This window comes from Sarcophilus harrisii, chromosome 1 (genome assembly GCF_902635505.1).
Source record: "Sarcophilus harrisii chromosome 1, mSarHar1.11, whole genome shotgun sequence".
NCBI lineage: Eukaryota > Metazoa > Chordata > Mammalia > Dasyuromorphia > Dasyuridae > Sarcophilus > Sarcophilus harrisii.
In genome coordinates, this window is record NC_045426.1 from 335,978,357 (window position 1) to 335,996,539 (window position 18,183).

The following is an 18,183-nucleotide window of genomic DNA, read 5'->3' on the forward strand; positions in this document are numbered from 1 at the left end:
GTATGCACAGTTTGATAACTTTTGAGCATAGTTCCAAACTACTCTCCAAAATGGTTGGATTGCTTCACAACTCCACCAGCAATGCATCAATGTCCCAGTTTTCCGCATCCCTCCAACAATCATCATTATTTTTTCCTGTCATCTTAGCCAATCTGACAGGTGTGTAGTGGTATCTTAGAGTTGTCTTAATTTGCATTTTTCTGATTAATAATGACTTGGAGCATCTTTTCATATGACTAGAAATAGTTTCAATTTCTTCATCTGAGAATTGTCTGTTCATATCCTTTGACCATTTTTCAATTGGAGAATGGCTTGATTTTTTTATAAATTAGAGTTAATTCTCTATATATTTTGGAAATGAGGCCTTTATCAGAACCTTTGGTGCTCTTTTAATGATCTTTTCATTTAAGTTACAGTCATTGTTCAAATGTATTTGTAGTACTTCTCTTGTTATGTCAATTAGCATAATACCTAAAGAAAAGATACATTTTGGCCTTCTGTATTTGACAGATTTGTAATTTCCTTATTGTGGTATTTCCTCTGCAAGAACAAATTACAGCCCTTCTCACTTGGTATAGATGGTTTCCAAAAGTTGCTTTGGTAGAAAAACGTATTATCCATTGGTTTTTCATTGTAGTCAGACTGATTCTTGGACAACAAACATACAGTTTGTTACCAGGATTGTATTCTTACACCTTAGAGCTGGGGCAGATTTGACCCAAAATTTTAATCTTTTACCAAACCTTCAAACTAGGGCTACATCTTAGTCATTGAAGGTAGAAAATTGGTTGAGTTTTTAATTCTTAAAAAGTTCCAAATGCAAATTACAAGAATTTTGTTTAGTGGTGTTTTTATTTGTATTTTTTGTTTAGTCAATACAGTAAACCAGGGGTCCTCAAACTTTTTAAATAGGGGGCCAATTCACTGTCCCTCAGACTGTTGGAGGGCTGGACTATAGTAAAAACAAAAACTTTGTTTTGTGGGCCTTTAAATAAAGAAACTTCATAGTCCTGGGTGAGGGGGATAAATGGCCTCAGCTGCTGCATCTGGCCTGCAGAACATAGTTTGAGGACCTCTGCAGTAAATATTTACTGATCACTTATTTTATACTAAGCCCAACAAAAATGAATAGTCTATGTCTTAAAAGATCTTATAGCCAAAGAAAAATTGATCTTTGTAAAATGCAAATCTGATCGTGCTTGGTGTCACCCTATGTAAGTAAGCCAGTTCCATGTTACCTCTAGGATCAAATATGAAATTCTTGATTTGACTTGTAAAGTCCTATATAACCTTGTTCCTTCCGATCTTTCTAGCTTTACTATTTTTCTCCATGTACTGTGTAAATCTAATGACACTGACCTCTATGCCATTTCTTAAATTCCATTTGCATACTTAGGATCTATATTGGTTGTCCTTATAAGCCTAGGATGCAAGTCTGTGTTCAAATCTCACTTGATGTCCCCCTTCTGCAAGAAAGCTTTCCTTTCCTTCCTTAATCTTTCCTTCTGAAATTATCTACAATTTATTTTATTATATAACTTGATTGTACATACTTGTTTGTGTGCTCTCTCTCCAATTAGACTAAAAACTCCTTGAGAGTGGGGACTGTTTTTTGTCTTTTTATTCTCTGTGCCTCGTACACAGTACACAATAAATGCTTGTTGACTGACTGGCATGTTATATACATAGGTATATACCTCATGATTTTCAGGGAAAGCAAAAATTAGTTGGGACATAAAGATGTTGTTTGGCTTTAGCCTTTAAGGAAACTCCTCGTTATCTCTATTCTGATAGCAGGTGATGATAAAGGAGCTCATTCCAGACTAGGAGATAGAATACCACCTATTAAAAGCAGTAGAAAAGACCAATTTGGCTAAACTTTAGTATCTGTGGAGTAATGTGCAATAAGATTGGAAAGGTTTGGGTGAGTCCAGGTTGTAAAATACTTCATTCTATAAAAATGAAGTTAAATACAAAGTCTTCTAGAGAGCTGTCCCACAAAGCAAAATATTTTTTAAAATAGAAAAGGAAAAAATATCAGTTTAAAAAATCTTTACTACATGAACCACTACTTCTGCTAAGGGAAGGTGGCTTTTGAAGGAATTTAAATGCAAATTGGACTAGTTTATATTTGTTCTTGGAGAAGGTACAAAGTAGTTATTGAGAGTTTTTTTTTTTTTTTTTGAGAAAGAAGGTGACATGATTACTTATGCATAAGCTCTTAGTAACCCAGTGGCAATGTAGACTTTTATTGATGTAATTACTTTAATGTTAACTATTGCTAGAAACAATTTTGGATTTACCTGAGGCATAGTATACCACTTGTGACACAGTTGAAAAGGAAGTTTTACCTAACTAAAGTACAAATTGTGGGGCCTTGATAACTTTTAAGTTTTTCAGCTACATTTTACTAAAGAATCAGAATTTCTGTTAGGTTTCCCAGGACAGATAAAGATACCTTTCAAAATTACTTAAGAGAAATACTTAGTGTCTTATAGAAGGTGTAACATTTTGCTGTTTTGTTAGATGTGAGAACCAAAGAAAAAGGAAAATGGGAGATGGCAAAGAAAAAAATTTGAAAATACTTTAATAAAGAATCAAACTAGAGAAGAAAAAGGTTAAAGAATCCCCAAATTTAGATGTTGTTCTATGACTAAAATACAGGCACATCCCCATATCATTAATTGATTGTATCAAACACCATGTTGACTAAAACTAAGTTGGTAGAAGGCAATTAGTTTAATAGTAAAAATAGTAGTAGTAATGGTAGTGGTAGTAGTAGTAGTAGTAGTAACAACTACTGACATTTATATAATGCTTAACGTTTTCACAGCTCCTTGGCATAATTCTCATTTGAATCTGACAGTGATCTTGTAGGTTGGACACTATATGTGTATATTTTTCTCCCTATTTTGCTGATATATGGTTGTAATATATGGTGCTGTGAAATGACCTTGGCTTGATAATATTGTTTCAGATTTTCCTGTATTTATTAAAAGTTCATATATCTATGATGTTTGTTTTGGTCTACATCTGAAACTCCATCTGTTGGAGATAGTTCCTCTATCAATGCAGAAATCTATTACTCTGCAGTTTATGGTTTTAAAGAGTTGCCTGGAGTACTGAGATGTTAAATTACTGCTTTAGGGTCACAGTCTTGGCATAAAGAAAATTGAACCCAGGTCTTTTTAGATCTCTAATCCTAGGTTTTTCTCTATAATTTGTAAAGCACTTTTTCCACAGCAGCATTGTTGAGTTACATGATGGCAGAATGTTAGTATAGTCATCCCCATTTTATAGGTCTTCATTTATACTGAAGAACAGAGAAAGGAATCTACTTGTACAAGGCCACATTGCCAGTATAGCATATCAGTGTTGTTTGAAATGCAGGTCTCTTTTTGTTATCTGTCTCTGTCTCTCCCTCTCCTCTCCCCCCTCCCTCCTTTCCCCTCTCCCCCCTTCTTCTTTTTTCCCCTCTTTCCCTTTCCTCCTCTCCCCCTTTTTACCCCCTCTTTCCCTTTCTCTCCCCCTCTTTTCCTCCATTCCCTCATCACCTCCCCCTCTTTAAGAACAAAAAAAGTTTTATTAATATTTTTTTTCCTCATAATCATTTCTGGAAATAACTCCCATTCCTCCCAATTGAACATATTCTCAAAAAAGAAAAATAGTTAAGAATGCTACAGATAAGTTTTGCATAAGAAAATACATGTAACAGTAACATGTCCAACAGTGTACTTTCTCTGTGTATTTTTCTAATAGTTTATCCTAATAGTTCCCTGCCACTGTGCAGTGAAGAGGGACATTTCTTTTGTTATTTGTTTTAGTCAACCATTACTCAGTCACTTAGGTTCTGTTCTCTCTCTTCAGTTGTTTGCTTCCCCCATCCAGTCAGGTACTTTCTTAACATCTCTGGCGTAGGCTCCCCCTTCTGTCCTTTGACACTGCCACTGCTCTGGTACAAGCTCTTATTGTCTTCATGCCTGGGTTTCTGTAATAGGTATATGATTGGATTTCCTGTCTCAATTCTCCTACTTTATCTTTTACTCAGCACTTAAATTGATCTTCCTAAACTTCAGGATAGTGACTTTATCACCCTATTTGATAAACTTCAATGGTTTCAGGATCAAATATGGAATCCTTGGCTCCTTTATTCATAACTTGGTCTTCTTATACCTTACTCCCATTTCATCTCTCATCTCCTGGGCATTTTCATTGGCTTTCTTGCATGCCTGAAATCCTCTCTCCTCATTTCCCTTGTCTCCTAGCTTCAAGTTAGTCTTAATTAGAAATTCCACTTTCTGCAAAAAGCCTTTTCCAGTTCTTTTTATTCTTAGTACCTTCCCTCAGAGATTATCTTCAATTCATCTTGTATATAACATTTATACATAGGTTGTTTGCATGTTGTCTTCTCCATTACATCATGAATTCCTTTTGCTTTACTTTATAGTCTCAGGTTAGCACAGTGCATGGCACATGGTAGGTGTTTAAATATTTGTTGATTTATTAGTTTTTAAATTGCCTAGTTTGGCTTAGAATTAGAATATAATAAGCTACTTGAGGATAGTCACTTTTGTTTCCCCTTTTATATTTCTAGGACCTACACTGAATAAAGGTAGCTAGTAGCTATAGCATGTCTGTTAAAACAGTTTTTAGTGAAGAGAGCTGTTGTAAATACTGTAAAGTAAAACAAAATTGAAAGCGTTTAGAACTCTCAGTAATGCATTTTCTTGTTCTTTGGCAGAGAATCTTGATTGTATTATATGTTGCAAGGGGGGAATATTCTATGTCTAGGGGGAGTTGTTGAGAGGTAAAATTGATACAAAAAAAGAAAAAATCAATAAAACAGGAAAAAAGGGGAAGAGAAAGCCACATATATATTTGTGTGTTTGTGTCTTTATGTGTATATATATATGTATATATGTGTGTGTGTGTGTGTATATGGGTCCCCCTGTAAAGTTTTTACATTGGTTCCTTGGATGCTTTTGATTATTACCTTTCAGTTTCTGTGTTAAGAGGAAAAAAAAGTAGAAATTAACCTCTTTGAGATATAATTCAAACTTCTGACTAGAGAAACAACTTGATTAATATTAGTGGTTTTATAAATTTTTCTGGTAATCACAGACAATACTTCTCATGATTCCAAACAAATCGTCAGTATTACTACTTCGTTAACAAAATTGTTCTTATAATTTTAAAAATTGTTCAGCATGGGCAGTATTATGCTAGTATATGCTTTGGCCAATAGACAATGTGATAAAACAGGAAATTAAGTAATTTCATAATTTTTGTTTATTTGTATGCTTTTGCCAAAAGAACCAGTTCTGCCAAAATGTTCATACAATTAAGAACGACAAAATTATTTTTTTTAATTCAAATTTAGTTACAAAGACTGTCCAAATCTAAACTTTCAGACTACTTTTAAGAATATTCACTTCTCACAAAATGAAAAATCTCTTTTGTGAAATGAGTTTTGTAGGTATCTTTTCAAAGAACTCATTCATTTGGGTTAGACACTTGTAGAAAGTCACTGATTTTCTGCTTAATGTGCCACAGGTGTTTGCTTGTAGAGTGATTAATGTCTGGCATATAGTTAGTACTTAATAATCGCTCCTCTTTATTGGTTGACCCACATCCAGTACCTTTGTCTCTGCTACCATGACTTGAAATTGTCTTTGCGAAGTGTTTAAAATTGGGTTCTTCTATCTGTAGATAATGAATTTATTGGCTTGTTAGAATTGATTTTGAATGTATTCAAATACTTGGTATTATTTATGGAAGTAAAGCTCTCTTTGATACTAAGTCTCCCTATATCTGTAGGCTGTTGAATTTGTTTACCAGATTAAAAATAAGATAATCATTTTTATGCCAGTTCATGAAAGACTTTTTTTCTGTGTACTTAATAGTAATCAATGTTTGAGCTATATCCTAGCTCCTTTTCCTCTCCTTACCTCCCTACAAGTCCTTGAAGATTGAGTACTTTTCCACCTTTATATATGAAGTTGGGAAACATATGCTATCATTATTTGTTTTTCTTCTAACTACCTTGTCAGAACTCTCCAATTTTGTTGCTGGCGAGATCAACAAATGGAGAAACTTCCTGTTCAAAGTGGAGATATAGCTCACTTACTGAGAAGGCGAATGATAACTCCTAGTTCGAAATTTCAGAAAATAATTAAACTCTTTACCAGAAAAAAACAAAAGTTCCATGATTTTTGTTTGTTTTAGAACATATTGGCTCTAGATTTCATCTTGTTTTTAATGATGTTTTGTAGGAATGAAAAAAAAAAGTTTAGATCATATTTACTAGATGTCAAGTACTTGGTATAGCAACATTAAATTGAATATTAACCTGGAATTTCAAGGGGTAGCTTTTAGTTTTGAATTTTGGAAACTTTCTACTTTTCAATGATTCAAGCCATAGTTTCTCATTGAAGGCATTGGAAAAAATTGTCACTGGCATGTTGTGTCCTAAATTTCTTCACTACTGTTAATAAGAAAGTAGAGAAGGAAAAAAATACATTATATGTATTTTTTTAGATCCACATAGACTTTGGAATAGTAGCATTAATATTGCTATTATAAAATATGCCTTAAAAAGTTAAAAAGTTTTTTAAAAAGCTATGGCGTTTCAGAAATAGATTTTGGAATAGTATGTTTACTTTTGCATCTCTTAATCATAGTTCTAGTAAGAAATGACTCTTCAGACATTTCTCCCTTAGCAAGAAAAGATTTGGGTGTTAACTATAGGAAAGCACCTGCAAATTTTTAAAAGAAGAACAAAACAAATTTCAGGTATCTGAAAGTTTTCTTTCTTTGTCATTACTGTTTGGCATGTGTTTTCCAGGTAAGAGGAAACATAAAGCTAAGTAGAAATTTTGACTTTAGGAAATAATGGGGGCAGGAGGGCAATCTTGGGAGTGGTATGGTAGTGAGTTAGAGAACTAAGGTGCTGAAAAAAACTATTCTTTATTGATTGGTATTAGCTATGCAGTATTTTGGCTAAGAGGACATTTAAATATCAGTTCTAAACAGTAACATTTAATGTTGTCATAATTGCAATGAAACATACAGGTCTAAACATTTTGAATATCTAATTCTTTTTTATATAGTTATTTTAAAGTATGGTAACGGTCTTCAAGTCTAAAAAGGATTTAGGACAAGGTTTGGTAACTTTTTGGATTTGTTGAAGGAAGGCTATGTGTGTATGTATACATGTGTGTGGTACGTAGAACAAAACTCAAATAGTTGAGATTATGCTAAGATACTTCCTTTTAAATTTTTATAATTAGTTTCTCTGATCCCTATGAAAAGGGGAACTGGAATCACCTGTGGGTGAGTGATAAGGATAAGGATTAGGAAAGTATCAGGACAAATTTCCTTGTTATAATTAAGATTATTGATAAATTAAATGAAATTATTGCATAACACTTTCTATTGTTTGTTTTAGGGATTGTCATTTTCCTGAATAGGTAATTTTACTTGGAGGGGGAGGGTACCATCTCTGAAGTATCTAAAAACAATTTAACAAGTGTAACATGTTTAAATGCAGTTAAGTAGTATATCTTGAAGTAGTTGTGGGTCCGTTCCCCCTCCCCCCCCTTAAATTGTGACATGACTACCTGGAAAATATAAAATACTGTTCAAAACTTTTTAGTATTCCATCAGTCCAACACACAAACTATAGTAAAAAGTTGTACAGTAAAAATTGTAGAAAAATATAATGATTATATAAAATTTATTGTTACTTAGTGTTGTTTCATACCTATTTCTGTTTAATTTCTAGATTTTGGGTCACTGTTTGACTTAGAAAATGATCTTCCTGATGAGCTGATCCCCAATGGTGGAGAATTAGGCATTTTAAACAGTGGGAACCTTGTTCCAGATGCAGCTTCCAAACACAAACAACTTTCAGAGCTTCTGAGAGGAGGCAGTGGATCTAGTCTAAACCCAGGAATAGGAAATGTGAACTCCAATAGCCCTGTCCAGCAAGGAATTGGTAGCCAGGCCCAAGGGCAGCCGAACAGTGCTAATATTGCTAATCTAGGTGCCATGGGCAAGAGCCCTCTGAATCAGGGAGACTCTTCAGCATCAAACCTGCCAAAGCAGGCCACTAACACCTCTGGACCTACACCCCCTGCTTCACAAGCATTGAACTCTCAAGCACAAAAACAAGTGGGGTTGGTGACTAGCAGTCCTGCTACATCACAGACTGGACCTGGGATCTGCATGAATGCTAATTTTAATCAGACACATCAAGGCCTTCTTAATAGTAACTCTGGCCATAGTTTAATGAATCAGCCCCAGCAAGGCCAGGGGCAGGTAATGAATGGATCTCTTGGTGCAGCTGGAAGAGGAAGAGGAGCTGGGATGCAGTATTCTGCTCCTGCCATGCCAGGGAATGCAGGCAGTGTGCTGGCAGAGACTCTGACCCAGGTTTCACCACAAATGGCCAGTCATGCAGGATTGAGCACGGCACAGGCAGGAGCTATGACAAAGGTAAGTGTATGTCCTTAGAATTTAAAAAAAAATTTTCTATTTAATGGTGTGACTTATTGACAAATAGCCCATTAGCATGGAATATCCTGGCTAATCTTTTAATTATTTGGTTTCTTGAAAAAAAAAAATGCTACTTGAAATTTTTTTTATTGGAGATTATTTCATAGGAATGGTATATTTGCATATGCAGTTATCAACAGGATGATATTAAGAAGATTTAGAAAAACTAAAACTGCTAGGGCTCAAGTGGCAATTCAGATTATTATTTCCATGTGAGTTTTATGACATAAGCAGTTGGCCAAATGATGTTGTAGTATGGATTTTGCAGTGTTGCAGTGAGTTTTGAACATAATTGTACTAATGTTGTTTTTGCACAGTGACCTAATGGGGGGTACCCAATGCAGGATATACATTGTATTTGAAATTTTCTTGTTAATCTAAGCAGATATATGCAGCATGCAATAAAGATTTATTTAGTCACTTAACCCCAATTGTCTCAGCAAAAAGAAAAAGAAAAGAAAAAAAAAGATTTATTTATACTCTACTCTGTCCAGAATATCACTTACATACAGGGGAAGTTAACAAAGTCTTGAAAAGACATAGATAGAATCATAGATTTAGATCTGGAAGGAACCTTGAAGGCCCATGGTTCCTGTTCTCCTGGAACTTACTTTCTGGTAGAGAGCTAAAATACAAACAAAAAGTAACTTTAATAGATTGTAAGGTAATTTAGAAAGTTTTGAAACTTGAGAGGTTAGGGATAGGATCTAGATTTGTGATTTCATTGATTAGTAATGCCGAAATTCCCTCTACCAATGCAAGTTGAAACCTCTCAAATTTATATTTAGAGAGTTGCTTTAGAGCAGAGATGTCGAACTTGGCAAAAAAAAACTTTTTACGAATATGGCCCAAAAAACTGCCAAGTGTGGCCTGAATCTGATTAAGATGCTGTTGAGAAATGCATGAAGCAAAATAAATAAAAATGAAACATAGATTATGTTAATTTGTGACCCTCTAAATCTTGTTGCTTATTTCTAAATCGGTGTCCCTTTCTTTTTTGAGTTTTGACACCCCTGGCCTAGAGCATTAAGAGGTTAAGTGAGTCATAGTCATATGTTGGAGGCAGAACTTGAACCCAGGTCTTCCTGGATTTCAAGGTAGCTCTCTTTCTATTATGCTATATTATTTCCTAAGCTTCTGTGAGAGATTTGGAGGATGTAATTGATGTGGGGGAGGGGGAAATTCCAGATTTCATGAAAAATGGAGAAAGTATTTTCTAGAATTTAAAGCTAGAAGGGACCTTAGAAATCATCTAGTCTTAATTCTCTCATTTTACAGATGAGGAATCAAGGGCCCTTTTGATCTGCTCAATGTCACATTTCAGTTGGACTTGAAAGTTATAGGTAGGAATTCAGCCAGAGAGGAGGGAGGACCTTCCAGACATAAAGGAACACTGAGTAAAGATGAGAAGATGGCAACGCATAGCACAGAAGGTAGTTTCCTTTAGAGTATAGCTTATATGGAGAGATGGAGCTGTAAGTGGAGGGTGGTGCCATACTTTGGAGAGTTTTGCGTGAAGTTTGAACTTCTCCTTGGTTTGCAGTAAGATACCACCAAAGATTTTTGAGCAGAGGATTAACCCAATAACACTTATGTATAAGGAAGATTAGTCTGGCAACATAATGAAATTTGTATTAGAATGGATACAGTGGAGGTCTAGGAAGAATCTTGGGGGATTCTTAAGTATCTCAGATGAAGGGTAATAAAGGCCTCTGGTGGTAGGGGGAAGAGAAATGAAATGTCTAGGTAAATTTTGATAATCTTCGTAGATTGCAATATAAATTAGTAAATTACCACACTTGGCAATTAACTAGATTTGAAAAATGGTCGCAATGGGAAAGGTGAAGACAAACCCAAAATTAGAAACTTGGAACATAGAGTGAATGTTTATTCTGTTTACATATAGGGAAGTTAGGAAGAGCAAATTTAGAGGGGGGAAATAATACGTTTTAAATAATATTAAGGTTTTTTTAATTTTTAAAATTTTGATAGTATTTTATTTTTTCCCAATTACATGTAAAGATAGTTTTCAATATTCATTTTTGTAAGAGTTTGAGCTACAAACACTTTTCCCTTCCTCCTCCTCCTCTCCAAAGACATACAGTCATATTAAACACATTTCCACATTAGTCAAAGGCATGTTAAGTTTTAAGTGCTTGGATATTCAGGTGGAGGTGATGACTATAGAGCCCAAGAGAGAAGTTTAGACCTCTATCACATTTGGGAGTCATCTGCTTAGTTTTGCTATTGGATGATATTGCTAAATGTTAATGGTATAGAAGGAGGAGAGATGAGGTGCAAAGATTGATCACCTACTTTAAGGAATGGGAAGTGCCTAAAAAAGAGAGAAGTGTTTGAGAAGAAATCAAGCAACAGGCAGTTATTAGGATTCAAGTCACTTTGCCCAGATGAACACATTTTTAAAGAATTGCTATATGATCACTGGGCCACTATCAGTGATATCTGAAAAATTATAGAAAATAGAGAGCTCACAAGATTGAAGGAAGGACAAATGTCCCAATTTTTTAAAAAAGAACTATAGTCTCTATGCTTATTGGCCAGTGAAAATTCTAGGTGATTTCATTAAAGGATGCTAGGTGATCATCTAGAAAGAGAAGCAGTGACTGCAAAGATTCTGCATAGATTAAACCATTTGTAAAAATTAGGAATCTGATACAACTAGGTCCAGATTAGTGAGAATAGTGAATAATGATTGTACGTATTAAGATTATTAAAATTCTCACTATTCAAAGTTTTAAAATGATGTAAAATATCATTATTGCTTACCATATTGGTTACCAATGGAAATGTGCAGTGTAATTTTTTAATAATATTTCCATTTCATGGGATTTGAGATTCATTTTTTAATACTAATTGATACCTAGTTTTGAAATGTGTATCCAGTGAGACATGGATCCAAATTTGTGCAAATGAGCTAGTGAAGATGTCTTCTCATGTCTTCTTTGGGACCAAACTTTTTCTTTAATTTTTAATTTTTTCTGAGGCAATTGGGGTTAAGTGACCTGCTCAGAGTCATATAGCTAGGAAGTGTTAAGTGTCTGAGACCATATTTGAACTTAGGTCTTCCTGACTTCAGGGCTGGTGCTGTATCCACTGTGCCACCTAGCTGCCCCAAGTTTTTATTTTTTAAAATAATTTTGTAGCATTTCATTTTGATTGTTTTGTGGTGGTGGTTCTTTGCATTAACATTATTATAGTCCTTGTATATATTTTTTCCTGGCTTTGCTTAATTCCCTTAAATTCATGTACCATATTTTCTTTGGTATTGTTTAATTTTAGTCCTATATTGTTGAGAATCTTTTTGAAAAATGAAAAACTTAAGAAAGCTTGAATAGTTCTCTAAATTTTCTAAAGCAGCGATTTTTAAATTCTCTTGACCACTCCTATCAGTAAAGAATTTTTGAGCTCCCGCCTTATTTATATATACATATACTACTGTACTTGTAATTATTTGTGTTTATAGTACTTATGTATGTTATAAAACAAAAATTAGGAATTAAGCATGATATAGTGATGAATTAATATCTGATCCTGGAGCCAGTAGGGAGACACTCAGTGGAATTTTTAGTAGAGTAGTGACTGCATAGTAAGACCTCTGCTAGAGGAAATTCACTGTGTGGCACCTGTGTGGAGGATATGAAATTTGAGTCAGTTAGGAAACTGTTATCATACTTCAGGGGAAAGGTGATGAGGAAGTGAAGTAGGATGGTGATTGTTGAGTGGAGAGAAGGTGATCTTTTTTTGATCATTGTGGAAGCAGAATCAAGACTTAGCAGTTGGTTATGTGTATGAGATAATAGATTGAGAATATACCAAGGTTGTGAAGAAAGTAGATGACTGAAAGGATGATGATACTTTTTATAGAAACAGGGAAGTTTTAGAAGAAAGATACTATTAAGAGATGTGTGATACAGATTGAAATCCATATGTGTTTGCTTATCCTTTTCTATTTACTGTCTCAATCAAAAAAGAGGATGTTTTAATAGCTCTTATTCATGTACCATTTCCAACGAGATTGGGAGGAAGGCCATAATGGATTGCTGAAGGCAGAGATAGGGAGGGAATTTTGAATGTGCAACTTGAATTGTGATTGTTATAACTACCCAATGAATACTGGCCTGTCCTCTGTGGAAGGAGACAAGTGGGACAGTTGAGTATGCTCAGAATCTGGTCTTGCAGCTTCATTTTACAGAGAAGGAAACTGAGACCCAAAATGGGTGTGATGACTTGCTGGAGGTAACACATAGGCAGGAACAGACTCAGGATAAGAAACTAAGTCCTCTTACAACTCTTCTAGCATTTTTCCTTTTAAATCCCTCTTTTTTAAGCATTTTTTTCATTTGTAGTCTTTCCATTGTGTGTATCAGCCTGAACAGGACTTTCTAGGTCAGCCTCATTCTTAGTATACATTGTTGTTAGGATTATCCATGCAACTTTTAGATTTGAGAGCAGATTTTTTTTTTTTATTTCAAAAAAGTAGCACTTTTATTAGACTATTGAAGAAAGTTCTTAAAAGAATTACAAAATCCTATAAAAACATAACTATTCAAGTGGCATACATTGGCATAATCTGCTGGGATTGAAAAGTCCCTAAATTTGGAGAAAAGGAAATACTTCATGTTAGATCTCTGCAGCATATATGACTTTGTGCAGGACAGAGAATAGATTATTCTGCCTAGCTTTGGGTCACCCCCTCTTAATTTGGCATGTACCATTTGTTATGCCAATCAGATATTGAGTACAGCCTGTGGGAAGCTATTGGTTGAAGTTTAAAAATAGATTAGATAATGATTCCAAAATTTCTCAAAAGCATCTTTAGTTTTTAGAAAGAGTTTGCTTGTATTATTTTTCTTTTTGGCTGAGGCAATAAGTGACTTGCCCAGGGTCATAGAGTTAGGAAGTGTAAAGTGTATGAGGCTAGATTTGAACTCAGGTCCTCCTGACTTCAGAGCAGGTGCTCTATCCCACTGTGCCACCTTGCTGCCCCCTGCATGTATTATTTTTAAAAAATAAACTTGTGGACTTCTTGTTTAAAATTACTTTTTTATAATGAAGAAAAGAGGAAGAAAGTAATAATAATGTTAATACTAATTACTTGTAAATAGCCCTTATTTATATCCTGAGTGCTTTTGTACATTAAAACTAACCAGCATGTGAAATAAGTCCGATGTTATATGCAGTAGTTTGTTCATTTGATCATATATTTCTGCAAAGAAAGGAATAGGGGAACAGGTGCTTTCTCATATCACTTCCTTGAGACCAAGCTTCGTTATAATTTCTCAGCATTCAGTTTTGATTATTATTTTACTATTCTCTCCATTTACATTATTGTAGTCCTTGTGTATGTTAAGTAAATATTTTTATTACTATATTTATGTGCCAAGATTTATTTAGCCATTTCCTGAATAAACAGCATTTACTTTCTTTTCTATAATACAGTATACTACTATAAATATTTTGATGTGTTTGATTTGTTATTGATCTAGCAGTAGGACTTGGGTCAAAGGATATATTCATTTTAGTAACGCTTGGAGTTGCTTTAAATGAAAAGCCTCTTGTGCATTTTTCCAAGGGTTCTTAACTTTTTGTTGTTGTTGTTGTCACGGACCTCTTTGGCAATCTGATAAAGGCTGTGAACCCTTTCCTTAAAATGTTTTCAGATGAATAAGATATATAGATTACAAAAGAAATCAATCGTAATGAAGTTATCAAAATATATGAATATATTAAATATGTTTAAAAAAAATTTAAATCTAGTTCATACAAAACCCAGAAACTCATTGAATTTAGGTTCTTTGGCTTTCAGTTTGACATCTTGATATTCTTCAGCCTGAATAATTACAGCCAAACTTAGCTGTAAAAACCTTTGTGACATACTCTTTACTGGATGGAAATGTAGCATATTAGGAAAAAAAATGTCAGACCTTTTTCCTAGCAGTACCTCAAATTATTGTTGTTATTGGTAATAATAATAATAATAACAACAAAAACAATAATTAGCATTTATGTACTGCCATCTTTGTGCCAGGCACTGTATTAAAGTTTTTTATAGATACTATGTCATTTGATCCTTAAAACAACTTTAGGAGTTATAACCTATTATGACGGAGAAGAAAACTAAGACAAATAGAAATTGTGACTTACCTAAGGTTACACAGCTATTAGCAGCTATTAAATCTGAGGTTGGATTTGAAATCAAGTCTTTATGACTAAGGAGCCAGCTTTCTACCCATTGTATCATCACCCATCTACTTAGGCAATATCTTCAGAATAAGTACTAGCTAATTTTTATCTTTGTATCTTAACATTGCCTAGTAATATCTGCTAGGTAGTAGGTGTTTGATATTTATTAATTCTGATTTAGTAAATTCCTTATCTTTAAAATGAGAGGGTATATGAAATGATCATAGGTTTGTGGATTTAGAGCTGGAAGGGACATGAGAAGATGGGTAGTTTAAGCTATTAAATTTACAAGGAAGAAACAGAGAATAAGCGACATTCAAAGTTAGGACCTCTTCTTTTGAAAACCAGTCCTCTTTCTATTGTACCATTTCTATCATTCTGTGGGGTTTTTTTGGGAGAATGTGATCACTGTCACACAAGGATAGTTATTCTCTGATTATATGATTTTTCTGGAGTATTTAACATTTTTACTTTCATTTTCTTGGCAGAGGCAAATTTGATTTACAGTTCATTTTTTGCCTTTGAGAGTTTTGTGTTCTTTTCCTCCATTGTGTGATTATGTTCATTTTTTGAAGGTGTAAATGCAGATACTTCAAAGGAGAACTTGCCAAGGTAAATGCCACAGGAAAGAGGTGATGAAAACAGTACTAGATAGCTGACTGTCAGAAATAAGAGACTTTGTCATGAGAATTTTCCCAATAAAAGCAGCCACTTGTAACTTATTAAAATATAGTGCCTCCACTGTCAAAATTTAAGTTATATAAGAGCTGTTTGCCACATATTTATAAGGTACAATGATTAACAGAAGAATGTCCCAAGGATGACAACTACAATAGTGTAGCACTTTGACTCTGCCATATGAGGATCAGCTGAAGGAAAAGAGGAACTCTTTACTATAGAAAAAATTTGTTTAGGAGGTACACTGATTGTTCAGTAATTGAAATTAATTTGTATTTATTTATTAGCATACCTACTAGGAGAATGTAAACTTCTTGAGGGCAAGGACTATTTCAGTTTTTGTATTTGTATCCCTGGTACATAACATATACTATATGTGTAGTAGTTGCCAAGTAAATATTTGTTTAATTGAAAAGAAGGTATTATGCTTTCACAAAGATATCATTTCCCATTTCTTAATGGTAGCTAATTGTTTTTGTACTTGTACTCAGTGGTCAAATTAGAAAAGATTCAAGAGAGTATTTTTTTTTTCCAAGAGAGTATTCTAAGAGCATATATTTGAATATAAAAATTGAATGTTTCTGGGGGAGGAAAAATATTGGCTAAAAATAGGGACTAAAATTGCAGTTTATTTATAATGTATGGTGATGCCAGGTTAAGAACTTTTGATCAGAATGTGATTAGATCTAATTTAATAGGTATTTATTAAGCACTTACTTTATACAAGGAATGTACTATTAGGTATTGGACTATAAAGTGAAGAGGAAATGTGAAGTCCTTTCCCTTATGTTTTCCTAGGGGGTTACAACATAATAACCAAATAAATGAATGTATTATAATTTGAGGAAAAGAACTAAGTAAAGAGGTTAGTATACTAAAAATGACCATGAGATGATGCTCTTCTTTAAAACTATCTTATCTAAGAAACAAAACGACATTGGTGATTTTGCTATTTGCAGTCAGTGATTTTTAAATACTAGGTAATTTCCATCCTTGTGATACTCTTTACTATGCTTTTCCCCTCCAGCCAGATGATATGAACAGCGAGCTAGAAAATAGCAGTTTAACAGTATTTTATTTATTTATTTATGCGTTTGCAAAGCATATGCATGGGTAATTTTTCCAACCTTGACCCTTGCAAAATCTTTTGTTCCAAATTTTGCCCTCCTTCTCCCCACCCCCTTCCCTAACTGGTAGGTACTCCAATACATGTTAAATATGTTGAAATGCATGCTAAATCCAATATATGTATACATATTTATACAGTTATCTTGCTGCACAAGAAAAATCAGATCAAGAAGGAAGGAAAAGAAAACAAAATGCAAGCAAATAACAGAGAGAATGAGAATGCTATGTTAGGTTCCACACTTTGTTCCCATGGTTCTCTCTCTGGGTATAGATGGTTCTCTATCACTGAACAAGTGCAAGTGGTTTGAATCAATTCATTGTTGAAGAGAGCCACGTCTATCAGAATTGATTGTCGTTGTCTTGTAGTTTTGTTGCCATATATAATGATCTCCTGGTTCTGCTCGTTTCACTTAGCTCAGTTCATGTAGGCCTCTCCAAGCCTCTCTGAAATCATCCTGCTGGTCATTAATTACAGAACAATAATAATCCATAACATTCATATACCACAATTTATTCAGTCATTCTCCAATTGATGGGCATCCACTCAGTTTCCAGTTTCTTGCCGCTACAAAGAGGGCTGCTACAAACATTTTTGCACGTGGGTCCCTTTCTCTCCTCCACCCAGATCTCTTTGGGATATAATCCATAGAAACACTACTGGATCAGAAGTTATGCACAGCTTGATAACTTTTTGAGCATAGTTCCAAATTGCTCTTCAGAATAGTTGGATCCATTCACAGTTCCCCCAACACTGTATCAGTGTCCCAGTTTTCCCACATCCCCTCCAACATTTGTCATTATCTTTTCCTGTCATTTTAGCCAATCTGACAGGTATGTAGTGGTATCTCAGAGTTGTCTTAATTTTCATTTCTCTGATCAATAGTGATTTGGAGTACCTTTTCATGTGACTACAAATAGTTTCAATTTCTTCATTTGAAAATTGTTCATATCCTTTGTCCATTTATCAACTGAAGAATGGAGAACTATTATAAATTTGAGTCAATTCTATATATATTTTAGAAATGAGGCCTTTATCAGATCCTTTGGATGTAAAAATGTTTTCCTAGTTTATTGCTTCCCTTCTAATCTCGTCTGCATTTGTTTTGTACAGTAACTTTTTAACTTAATATAAAATCAAAATTATCTATTTTGTGATCAGTAATGATGTCTAGTTCTTCTTTGGTCATAAATTCCTTCCTCCTCCACACCTATCCTGTGTTCTTCTAATTTGTTTATAACGTCATTCTTTATGTCTACATCATGAACCCATTTCGACCGTATCTTGGTATATGGTATTAGGTGTGGGTCTATGCCTACTTTCTGCCATACTAGTTTCCAATTTTCCCTGTAGTTTTTGTCAAATAGTTAATTCTTATCCCAAAAGCTGGGCCCTTTAGGTTTATCATTGACTATTTTAACAGTATTTTTTTTTTTCTAATTTTAAAAAGGCATTCCTTTACAAAAGCAGCTTTTCCATATACAAAGTATAACCCCAAAGAGGGTTTTATTTAAAATTGTGACCATTACATATTGCATCTTTTAAAAATTGTGTATAACAAGTTACTTTCAAAAGTGTCTTGCTTCTCTGTGTATCCTCATCTTCCTTTTCTCTTCTGA

General features: G+C 34.1%; 1 protein-coding gene across 4 annotated transcripts in view; it reads left to right on the forward strand.

Annotated features, from left to right (window-relative positions):
• CREBBP (CREB binding protein) overlaps window positions 1–18,183 on the forward strand; it is a 163,647-nt gene that overhangs the window by 19,334 nt on the left and 126,130 nt on the right. For all 4 annotated transcript variants that reach the window (XM_031945613.1, XM_031945614.1, XM_012543160.3 and 1 more), the window contains exon 2: window positions 7,784–8,496. In XM_031945613.1, coding sequence (XP_031801473.1) covers window positions 7,784–8,496 — 713 coding nt within the window. The remainder of the gene's footprint in view (window positions 1–7,783; window positions 8,497–18,183) is intronic.